The sequence below is a fragment of the Lactuca virosa genome, chromosome 5 (assembly GCF_052849685.1).
Source record: "Lactuca virosa cultivar CGN04683 chromosome 5, Lactuca_virosa_CGN04683_v6, whole genome shotgun sequence".
Classification (NCBI taxonomy): Eukaryota; Viridiplantae; Streptophyta; class Magnoliopsida; order Asterales; family Asteraceae; genus Lactuca; species Lactuca virosa.
Window position 1 is genome coordinate 341,665,436 of NC_136430.1, and position 12,738 is coordinate 341,678,173.

General features: G+C 36.5%; 1 protein-coding gene across 1 annotated transcript; it reads right to left on the reverse strand.

The window, feature by feature from the left end:
• Nucleotides 1-11,137: 11,137 nt before the first annotated feature.
• On the reverse strand, nucleotides 11,138-12,252 carry LOC145111791 (protein NOI4-like). The gene is made up of 3 exons (XM_079048040.1): nucleotides 12,113-12,252; nucleotides 11,565-11,756; nucleotides 11,138-11,369 (listed from the first exon to the last, which is right to left on the reverse strand). Exons 1-3 carry the CDS (start codon nucleotides 12,116-12,118, stop codon nucleotides 11,343-11,345), a joined length of 225 nt encoding a protein of 74 aa, XP_078904166.1. The 5' UTR covers nucleotides 12,119-12,252; the 3' UTR covers nucleotides 11,138-11,342.
• Nucleotides 12,253-12,738: the final 486 nt, after the last annotated feature.

The window sequence follows — 12,738 nt, forward strand, 5'->3', positions numbered from 1 at the left end:
CGTCTGGCCTTGTGAGTGTTGTTATTAGATAGGGATATCTAGTGTGTATGTTAGGCGGAGGCTAGACTGGTATGACGAGTTCGAGACTATTCGATTGTTGACAGGTGAGTCTTCTCACTATACCTTACCTGGAGTGGTAAATATGTGTGACTGGAAGGTCTTATGTGCTTATAAGTGTTATGTGATATATATGTATATGTTTGCATGGTTTGGACCAGAAGGTCAACAGGGTTGGACCGGAAGGTCAACAGAGTTACGACCGGAAGGTCATCATGGGTAGGACCGGAAGGTTTACCAGAGTTGTGGGACCGAAAGGTCCCACTGAGACACAATTGACCGGAAGGTCTTGCAGATCTATAGCCTCGAGTGGCTAATTTTATGTACGTGGTATTTTGGGGAACTCATTAAGCATGCGTGCTTACCGTGTTATGTGATATGTGTTTCAGGTACTTCAGAGGACCGTGGGAAGGCACCGACATGATTGTACACACACACAGTTGAGACGGAGTTATGTTATGGATCCTGGATTTTATTTAATGTTTTGAAAACTTTGTTGACTGATATTTGGTGTTTAAATAATATGACATGTTTTTTATGAGATTAAAAATGAAAATTTTGGTTGAAAATTTTATGTTGTTACAACTTAAATTAGATTTTTTCCTCGAAATCAGCTCTCGCTTCTACTTCATGATGCACTCCCCCCCTAACAACCAAGATGTACGAAAATCCGCGAAATTAATCATTCCCAGAGCTTCTCGGCCAAACATCGGCATACTAATCCCACACCAAAAGGGCACCACCGCAATGAAAACTAATTGATCACATATAGAACTAGACCACACTCATGCTCGGCTCTGGTAGCCTAGCTAAGCTATCCACTATCAACACTCAGGCTTATCCCCGATCAGAAGATATCAGACGAGTAAACCCTCAACCTGAGCTCCTAACACCCTAGGGTCTAAAGCACAAGCGCGCCCTACTGATGCTATCAAAGCTAAGACTAATACTATTCGAAGGCAAAAACCCAATAGCTGACAATGATCTTGTCGCGAACCCAGAAGATTTAGCAGTTGCGTAGAAGTCTAGAACTTAGATAAATCCAACTGACAACCGATTCTTGGCACAAAGTCTTCCTGCTGCGAGGTTCCACTCTCCCCCACTTGAAATATGCTTAAAACTGAGAACTTCATAGTCCTTTGATACCCAGACTAACTCAAACTCTATCACTTGATTCCAACCACTGATATCATGTTACATAAAAATATTTAATCAACACAACATTCATACATTCCAATACACATATAATCGAGGGCAACGATGACTAATTCATAACAAGAATCAATTTAACAGGGCTAAATAAGATGATTCCATTCAACTGATCATCCAAAAAATACAACTAGACTTTGAATCATAAACAAAAATTACAGATGAATACCAATACCACCACAATTGCTAAATAGAAAGACTGCCAACTCAACTTTCGATCCTTGGGACCCCAACAGTCCCATGATGACCTTCGGGTAACTGCCAAGCTAAAGGTGTAGGATCCAACACCTCACTGAGAAAAGGACAACGAGCTTTGATGTGGCCTTCCTGACCGCAATGGAAACAAACTCGTGCACTCCGCTTGCAATCTCTACCAAACTGGCCCTCTTCGCCACACCTGTGTCATATAGAACATATGTGCCTCCCTCCAACTGATCTCGAACTCTGGTCGGAGGACGTGAACTGCTTCGCTGCAGGCTAGGACTGGTCTGAAGCCTGACACTGCTCCTTCGTTTAGGTATCTATCTCAATCTCTCGTCTCCTCGCGGCATCTTGAAGCTCGGCGAGAGTTTCGTATTGTCTGGTACACAAAAACTATCGAATGTCCATCTTGAGCATGCTCAAATACTGAGTCATCTGAGCTTGCTCTAAAGCAGCGAGCTCAGGACTGAACAAATCCCTCTCAGTGAACATCTTGGTGATCTCCGTCACCGAATCGGTCGTCTGTCTCAGATCCAGGTACTCTTGGGCCAGTCTCCCCCTCTCGACCAGGGGAACATACCTTGAACAGAACATCACTGAGAACTACTCCCAAGTCATCACGACCCTCTGCTCAGGGGTATAAGAACTAGTCACCAATCTCCACCAATCCCTTGCCCCCAACTTGAGAAGGTTTAGGGCGCACTTGACCTTTTGGACATTCGGACAAGAACACGTGATGAAACAACCCTCTACATCAGACAGCCATCTCATCGCCTCAATCGGGTCCAAGACCCCATCAAACTTTGGGGCCTTCGTATTATCGAGTCCCGATACTGGAAAGCTCTCTCTCCTTGAGCCCCAATGGCAGCAACAGTCACGGTAGCTGCAGCAATAGCAACCTCAGAAAGTTCAACATAGCGATCATCAAATAGCTCAATCATGGCAGGCTTGACAAAATCAAACAACTCCGGAGTAATCTCCCTGATCGCCTCATCCACTTCTGCAGCAATGATCTCACGAATCTCCTCCTCACTCAGACAAGCTCTCCTAGTGCTGCAGGCTCCTTATCTTGAACCTTCAACAACCGCCATACTGAAAATACATCAAGGAAAGATCAGACATCACAATACACTGCTCAACACACTAGGCCCTACTCCTATTAGTTCCTTTAGCAGCCTCAAAATTCCTCTTGAATCTCATATGGATCCCGTGCTTTCAGTAGTACAGTCTCATACTACCTTCCACACCTATCCGTGGTTGATTCAGAATTCATTCTAAGGTTCTAAGTCACTGCATTAAGCCACTCCTGGGTGTACTAACACCCACTTCTCCTGCGAGCTACAACTAACTTCCTAAGCACTCTTCATAGGATTACACTCGCTCCTGCACCACTGGTTACTTTTGTGCATGTTTATTGTACATAATACGGGGTCAGATAGATTATTGAATAATCAACTCGGCCCTAAATCCACAACCAAACAAGGAACAGGAAGTAAGGCCAAGTCAATCATTCTAAGGCTATTCAATCTTGATCATATACAACTAATCAACATACATGCAACAATTACACAATCAAAAGCATATAGCAGGTAAGCAACTCCCTATATCAGAAGGCATCACAAAAATCAGGCATTACTATCCAACATTTTCTAAAATAACCTTATCCACTAGCATGTTTTTCTAACAATTCATATATCAGCAAAATCAAAACTCAGCAAACATAACAATATGGGTATTTTGGGAACAACTCTCATGTTCGGGCTCTGGCTGACTATACACACCACATCTTCCTAAAAAAAGCCAAAGTTAAGTCAAGGTCCATATTCCCGATCCCAAGCCAACAATCAAACAACAACATGACAAGAGACCGAGCCCATGTCCTTAGCCCAACCAATTTATTATAAATTATTTTTTTCAAAAACATTTTACAAAAAACTCTCGGATCCTAGTTTGAGACTGGATTCACACAAGTGTTCCTCTAATTCACTCAAACCAGGGATCTGATACCAACTTGTAATGTCCCATTTTTCACAACCCAATATTTTTCATTTTTTATTTAAGTAAAACTTTCCAATTTATAAATCAATTATTAAGAAAAACCATTTATTCCAAATTACATTTATTTAAAATCAGAGTATTATAGAAAATGTGGAATCCTCAATGTTGCCGATGAGTGTGTATAGACCCGCTTTGCCTTCCCATACACACTAATGATACCTGAAACAATAAATAATCGGATAAGCATAAAGCTTAGTGAGTTTCCCCCAAAATACCACACATAACTAAAAAAATAAACGAGCAACGGGCCCAATCAGTCATCGGACTGTAATGCCCAACTATATCGGGTTATTGGCCTTACCACCTCAACCCAATCGCTCATCCCGAGCCTCCATTCCTACGGCTTACAGCCGGCCCGCACCAGGTATCTTGGCCTATAGCACAAAGCAGTACCGCCTCAACCCCAAACCAAACACAACATGTCGACATGTAAACAATCAAGGATTAAGTAGGCACATAATACAAGCAACATCAATCATACAACTCACTACTGCCTACTAGTCCTCTCACAGCATACAGTCCCGCTACCAGCTAAACTCCATGAAATGCGTAACCATAAGTAACCAGAGATGAGATAGTCACTCGAACAGATGATCCTACTCTAGAGCCACAACCAAACAAGGAACATGCAAGAAAGCCTAGATCAAGAGTTCTCAAGCTATCCTACATGACCACAAGCACTCCATAGATGATAACCAGCAAGCACAGATAACATATAGTTCTACAAATTATTACAGCAAAGAAACATACTCAATACCAGCATACAAATATAACAAATCACTACAATATAGCAACATACTCGAGTATAATAATAATCCAAGCAATAGCCCAATTACACGCCCCGGTCATTGCCCAAAATAGGGATTCCCGAGTTTTAGGGTTTCCATATAAAATGATAACTAGGGTTAGTTTTCCACACTTAACCCCTTAAGGACTTAATTCATTAAGTCCAATACTGCATTAAGCTAATCGTAGGGCATTATCGAGTATAATTTAAAGTTCAATTAACAGTTCAACGCGGGTGCCGACAAAACACAAAACTAGGGTTTTCTTGACATTAGGGTTTCAAATGTATCGTCTCAAAAATCATAACCAATTTAAACTTTTTAAATCAACCCATTTACAAATAAAAGTGTCTACAAAACCATTCTTTTCAAATCATTGTTCAAAACAGAGTTTCCCAAGATCAACAACATAAAATATAGATGTGTACGACCACACCTTTGCCTTTCCATGATCCTCATATGTACTTGAAACTATAACCAAAAACTGTAATCCAACGCTTAGTGAGTTCCCCCAAAGTACCACCATACAAAACACATATCATAATGAACAAGCATGTTAGGTCCAATCAGTCATCAGACTGGAATACCCTCGGGTCCACAGCCATCAGGTTGGATACCCCTTCCTGGCCCAATCAGTCATCAGACTGGAATGCCAATATACAACAGTTCCACTCAGTCATCGGACAGGAATACCAATATACAGTTGGCCCACTCAATCATCGGACTGGAATACCCTCGGGTCCACTCAATCATCGAACTGGAATATCAATCTATGTATATCAGTAACTATCAGTAACTATCACATAATCATACATATATATCCCATACTCAACATATCAATGTATAACAGGATATTAATCTAATAGGCTGGCCTTGGTGCCTTCGACCCACAAGTACAGTGAGGAAAACTCACCTCACAGTCTGAACAATAGTTGATGAGGTCCAGACTCCGAATCTCAACTTTAACCATCACCTATATGTCCAAATGACCAATTCTCAAATACAATCCAAAATACCCCTAGGTCAAACTTGGTCAAAGTCAAAGTTAAAGTCAACGGGTCAAGAAAAGTCACCCAGACCGAGTACGCCCCGCGTACTCGAATCGTACACCCTGCATACTCGCGATACAGATCGGGCTCCCTCAGGCGTACGCTCAGCGTACGATAAGCTACGCCCAACGTACGCAATGACTTAATAACTTCTTTTTGAGGGCTTAATTCCTTAAGTCACTACGTCAAACTTTCAGTCTTAGCCCCAAATGGCATCCCAAACCATAAAGTTTCCAACTTTATGGTTCTACATGTCTAGATCAATCCCAACAACAAAACCCTAACTTATCTTAACCTCTGAATCTCTTAATGGTTTGCATGAAGGGATCTCAGGGGCCACAGTCATATTTTTATGACTCAATACATGGAAATACGTCTAAAAGGACAACCCAAACGTTCTATAGCATTCCATGCATAAGAAAGGCCATGTTTGGGGACAAAAGCTCATATTATCATCATACAACTAGATCTAGCAACTTAATCATCAAGGTGGTAAATTTTTACCTTCTGGAGATTGAGAATGAGGCAAGACTTCCAGATCCAAACTTGCTTCTAGCTTCTAGGGTTCACTACCACCTTCTTCCTTCTTTAGAACACACAAAAACACACTCAAAGGTCTCAAAATGCAATAAAGAGGGCTAGGGTTTGCAAGGGAACATTTCAAGTGATGGAGGTTGGGAATGGGGTGAAGAAATCGGACTTAAGGATCAATAAATAGGGTCCAAACCCTCAAGGTTAGGGCTTTCGTCCATACAGAGTACGCCCAGCATACTCAAAACGGCGTCGCTTCCATTAAGAGGTCTTACGCCCCGTGTACCATGTTGGTACGCCCAGCGTACTTATGTTTCGCCCAAAATTTACAACAATGCCACTATGGGGCATTTTGCAATCCTTTTCAATCCCAAGGGCCAAGATGCAATATTATTCAAACATATGGTCAAAATTAGAAGTACCTCATCAGTGGGATGTTACATCTAAACCCTAATTAGTGTTTCCAACCCAAACACGTGCCACTCGGTCTAAGGTTACATGCTTAGGTCATTTAGTGTTTTATAAGTTGGACACCACCCACTGCCACCTCGGCAGTGGTGGTCGGCCGCGATCCATGGCGACAACCACTCACTCATGGCGGTGGTGGCAGTTTTGAGTTAAAATCCGACCAAAAAACTCCCACTACAACAACCACGCAGAAAACACACATACACACACCAAATTACACGCAAACATATTTTTATGCAACTGCTTACGTCAATTTGGCATTTTTATTGGGTTGTTGAATTGTATCTTTAAGTTTGTTGTTCGTGTTAAACTTTGTAGTTTTAAACTTTTAGCAATATATTTTTGATTGTGTTTTCGTTGTAAACTTGATCGTTTTAATTTTTCTTTAAACTATTTGGCAGATTTGGTATTAAGTTTGGCTTGAATTTGTTTCACTTTCTTTATAATCGGTGGAAAACGGGTTAGAACCCAAAATCCAACAACCCATTGAACAAAAAAAACTGAAAAACACAACCCTAGAACAGAAAACCAAACTTAACATGTTCAAAAGCTGAAAACCCAATTTTTTTAGTTTGAGTTTGATTTTACCCGAAAACCAACTCATGCTCAGCCCTACCTAATTGTTAGTTATGGCTGTTAGCAACAAGCCTATCTTTATACCAAGCTAGGGAGCCATCTTCATTTTGCTTTTTTATTAAACAACCAAATGCAATTAAATAATGTTCACATCGCTAGGTCATGCACAAAGACCCATGTTTTATTACAGATAAGTGCATGATATTCTTTTTCCATTGCATTAGACTTGTTAGCATTTTTAAACGTTTGTACTTAAGTACATGTAAGTAAGTTAGTAAGTACATAGAATAAGAGAGTTAGGATCTTTAAGGTTGCATTTGATAAGTGAGACCGGACAGAATAGAACAAAATTGGTAGACATAACATTTGGTTAGGAAGGAACTAAAATTGAATGGAACAAAGAACAAATCAAAAACGACTAAACTCCCAGATTTTAGGACTAAAAATAATGGAACAAAGGTTGACAAGAACATTAAAATTCAAATACCCTCCTGCTGCTTCACAACTTCTACCAAAGCAAAGAAAACTAGTTTTGTTTATTTCTTAATAATTATTATAAAATATTCCTAAATATCATGGTTCGTATTTTTAGTTTCCAAATAGAATCTAAAACTTTCTAGGTTGAATTTAATATATACGTATATGTTAAATAAAACATGTATCTAGTAATTATTACTATTAAAAAAACCCTAGTGTTTAGTTATAGGAAAGATGTGGTAATTTTACTGTTGTTCCGTTCCAGCATCGTCGTACCAAATGCAATACAAATAATTTATTTAGTTTTGTTCTGTCTGGTTCAGTTATGGTTATGTCATGTCCAGTCTTATCCATGTATTGCAAATATAAAGAACAGAAAATAAGAGAAGATGAGTTGAAAAAAAAAAGGTTCGTTTGATAGTTTCATGGTTTGGGCGATGCATGGTTTTGGACCCATGTTAAATATGGTGCCATGGCCGGTGTAGGTAGGATAGGGGCAAGATGGGCTTGAATAGGGCGTAAAAATTTCAGGGGACCATTTTTTTAATATGTTATACATTTCGGCACTTCAAGCTTCTGATCTCGTTGCTAAAGTCATGATTTCGATTCCAAATAGGGAAATGATTTGTACACAACAGTTTTTGTCATACACAACAATATATGCTTTATATAGTTGTACAACACAACAATTTACAGCATAAATTGTTGTGTATGGAGAAAAATTGTTGTGTACGAATCAGTTCCCTTCCGGATACCATCGTTCTTGGTTCGATCAAGAACCTGTTAGAACTAGGGGATGAACAGATTGCTTGGATTCTCTGAAAGTCGTGATTCACTATCAAATTGAAGTATTTCGATGGTATAGATCGAACATTCAATTGGATGAAATTCAGAGATACAAAATCAGAGAATGTATGTGAAATGTTCTACAATAAATATATACCATAAAATGACCAAAAAATGGTTATATTATTCCTGTCTGAAAACTGTCACAAGACAATTACAAACTGTCATCAAAACTACCAAACCTAACATAAAATGGATCTCACGGAAAAGGGTCATCAAAACTACCCAGCCAGGGGCTGCCGCCCCTTGGACCCCGCTCCCAGGGGCGCTGCCCCCGGACCCCCGTTCGTTTAGGGTCTTCGCCCCTAAATAACGGTGTACTTTGAATCTTGAAAACTTAAATAAGTGTGCACTCCTACACCATCCTGACTTGATCAATATTCAACAATATCACTTTTAGTCAACAAATTTAATCCTATTACACTTAAATAATATTAATGATATTAAATCACCAACAGAACCTAGGTAACAATATCATAGTATTTTGTATCTCTTGCAGTTTCGTTATTAATATCAATGTCGTCTAAGTACAAGAACTATATGCTTCGATTGATCATCTTTACAGTTAGATACTATATCAAATTTAACATTTCATAAATCCGATCTCTGTTGGTTTGATTATTATGAACAATTCTTTCCTCTTAGGCTTGAGATGTGTTTCTAATGGTTTTATCAATTTTAATTTTGTGGTGAATCACAATGTTATTCTGATGATTAATTTGTTGGTCTGGGGTTAACTAATTTTTGGATGATTAATGTTATTCTGATGATTAAATTGGGATTGTCGCAAGTTTTAACTCAACAATGTTTGTCTTGGATCACTTCATGTATAGGTAAATGCTTGAGGTTTTGACATAACCAATCTTACATCCAAAATTACAATGTAACTCATTTTATTTCCAAGTAATGAAGTACGGAGTACCCAAAATGCTTGAATGATACAATATCTTGTCATCTTTGTTTCCTAGCATTAGCAAACCATCTTGTTTTTCTTTTATAAATTTGTGATTTTGCTGCTTTTTTATGCAAGTCACAGATTTTATCCCTGCTTGATGTCATATTTTTTCATATGAGGTTAACCGACAAAAATAGGTAAAACCTAATAAATGCAATAAATGAACCCATTAAACAAAATCTGAGGCTTTAATAAATCCAAGAAACACCAAAGATAAAACCGATAATTTTTTGAAAACTCAGGAACTTTTATAGCATTTGCCCCATGAAAAAAGTAGATTTCTGAAACTTATGCCCTTTCACTTTGAGTAGAAGTTGTATCTTCTTGTTATTCACAAAGTGTTTGATAAAATATCGTTCTATGATTTAAGATAAGTCTGTTGAACTAAACAAATTATGACTCACACTTTCACATGAGAAAAGCAGATTTCTAAAACTTATCGTCGTTTTAAAAAAACTTCAGTTTATATAATTTAATTCGTCACACGTTAGGGGCTAAGGGCTGTTTTTTGCATCTCGTTCTGGGCATTTGAATCCTCAGAATCGACCCTATATGGTGCATGTATATATGGCTTTTATGTTCGATGCAAAATTCAACCTTGTACATATATCATTTTAACTATTATACATTTTTCATATCATTCTTTTCATGGATTTCATTTTGTATTTTCAAAAATCAATTCTAGATCTTTAAATTTATTTTCATTTATTGCATTCCATGCTTGACTTTGCGCTTTGTGGAATTTAATTTTTATATAAAATAAAGTTACAGTTTTTTACAACTTTTTGTGCAACCTTTTAACAACTTTTTTTTTAATCATTTTTACAATGTTTTTAGAAGCTTTTAAAACTTTTTTAAGACCATTTTTTAAATTGTTTTACAATCAAAATAAAAACTAGATCGAATATGAAAATAGATTGAATCTCATAAAACCAACAAACTCAAAAAATAAATAAATAAATTGAAACCCATACAACCAACTTTGTTATCCAATATGTATGATTTCTCTTTCCATATTTGATCTGTAAATAGATCGAACAACAAAGTTAGTTTTGTGGGTTTCGATCTATTTTTTATATTGGTTGGTTCTACGGGTTTCGAACTATTTTTGTATTGATTGTAAACAATTTTAAAAACATACAAAAATATTTAAAATGGTTGTAAAACACGCTGTAAAAAAAGTTAAAATTGTTGAAAAAAAAGTTGTAAAGGTGTAAAAGATTGTATAAAAAGTTGTATTTTTAATAAAAAGTTCAAAAACATTGTAAAAAAAGTCTTAAAAAACTAATATGTAAAGAAAAAGTAATTTTAGGCAAATATGTAAAAAATAAAAAATATAGTTTGAACCAAAATGATAACAAACTTTGAAACTTTAGCGTCAAGAGTAAGAGTAAAACTACAAAATGACATGCTCTTCCTTGCTTCTATTTTATGCAATAAAATCGGTTTATTGGCAACTCGAAGACAATGAAAATAAGATGCTTCCCAAACAGTGTTAACCCTTAAAGATTAATTAGGGTTGTACCTTGAAATAGAACTTGTCAGAAAGATTAGTTTATAGACAATTGTTCAACACTTCAAACACATTATTACAATGTTTATATGATCTTGCTTTGAAGTCTTGGTTTCAAAGCTTTATCTAATCTCAAAAAATTGTGAGGATTATATTTTGGCAACTATCACTACATAATATATACTTTGAGCGTGGTTTAAAAAAAAAGTTGGTTATCATAGACATAATTTTACACATTATTACAATGTTTACTAAATATAAACATGTTTACATATTGTCATGACATAAATTATTACTTCGAAATAGTTGTCAATTTAGTACTTGGTCCAAGTCTTGTGTAGTTCTTTCTAAACTCCACAATTAAGCATGTAATAGTATGAAAGGTCTATACCCATCAATAAACAAGAACCCAAACACCAAATATTGTGAAATGAATTGAATAATAAACCATACAACAAAACCTTATTATTGACAACAAAAATAAAACAAGAGATATCACAGAGAAAAGACACCAAACAAAGCCAAATATATTTTTTAAGTTCACAACATCATCATCTATATATGGTCAAGAAGACAAATAATAATCTTCCATTATACACATATTTATATTTTTTTTTTCATGCCTTGAAGCAGAACCATTTCTTCTGCACAATAAAGGTTATTAGTTTCATTAGAATGAAGTTAAGAATTCATAAACTGATATCTAAAACCAAATCAACTACAGATCATTGTTGTTTAAATATATTAAGATTAGTATTGTATTATTTAAAATCTGGTATAAAAATGAAGGACTAATTTCATATTTGAAGCATTGTAAATAAAAGGCAAGATTGGCTTACAGATTGAGGCTTCCCAAGTGAAGAAGCTCCCCCAGATTTACGGGGTGTGAAGTCACTTTGAGCCGGTGAATCTGTTGCTCCGCCGGTCTTTTTCTCATTCCTAGCCTTGTTGAAAATTACCGTAAAGCCCTCGGCTGATGCAGGGTCATTCACATCCCATTCACCAAACTTTGGCAGTGGTTGTCCTACTTCCTGTAAAATTACAACAACCCTAACATCATTGTAATTGCATCGAAGCACAAATCCAGATTATAGGAAGAGGAAACAGTTCATGAAAGTTTCGATTGCTAGATTAGTTCTATATAAAACTCAAGAAAACCAAATATGATTCAAACGGATACATAAACGTATATGAAATCAAGCGAAATCAATCGAGTCTCGAACGAATTTACAATGATAGACAAAACTAAAAAGTGAATTTGAAATGAAAATGATCGAGTATCGGAGTGAAAACAAAGAGTAACAGTATCGAACTAAATTACAATGATAGAAACAAAATTAAAAGGTGAAATTGAAATGAAAATGATCGAATTGGGAGATGAACATACCGCCATGATTCAAGCACAGAGAGATGATACAAAGAGAAAGTGTAAAGAGACTTGATTTGATGGAATGGGGTTTTGATTTTTGAAAGAATCTTATAAAACCTAACTTTTCTTTTCCCCTTTTTGCATAGATTGAAGAAAGGTGTAGGAACGAGGTACAGCTGGACGCTTGTGGGATGTCTAAATTAATTATTTTTGTTATTTGCATATTAATTATTGAATATTTCTAAACTATCCGCGATTAAAATCATATTCCCATTAGTCTATGGTGAAACTATTTATTTGACTATTTAAAATAAGAATCGACTATATGTAAAATAGAAATTGATATATTGACATAAATTTAGAAAAGACTAGTTTCAAGATGCTCCTTGTGGTTTAGTGAACATCTCAATTTGAGTTTAACTTTTTGATTTATATCAATTGAGTTCATGTGCAGATGTGTTTTTCAATTTTTGCAATGTGAGTAAAGCCTACTAACCCCGTGTAAATTGAGTTGGTAATGGGGCACACATGTCTTCAACATGAGGGTGTTTTGCTCTTTCTCATATCTGTCATTGAAGAACTTTGAAGAAGATGTGTAACGTTCCAAAAATACCAAGAAAAAATTTTGATTTTAAGTAGTAAAA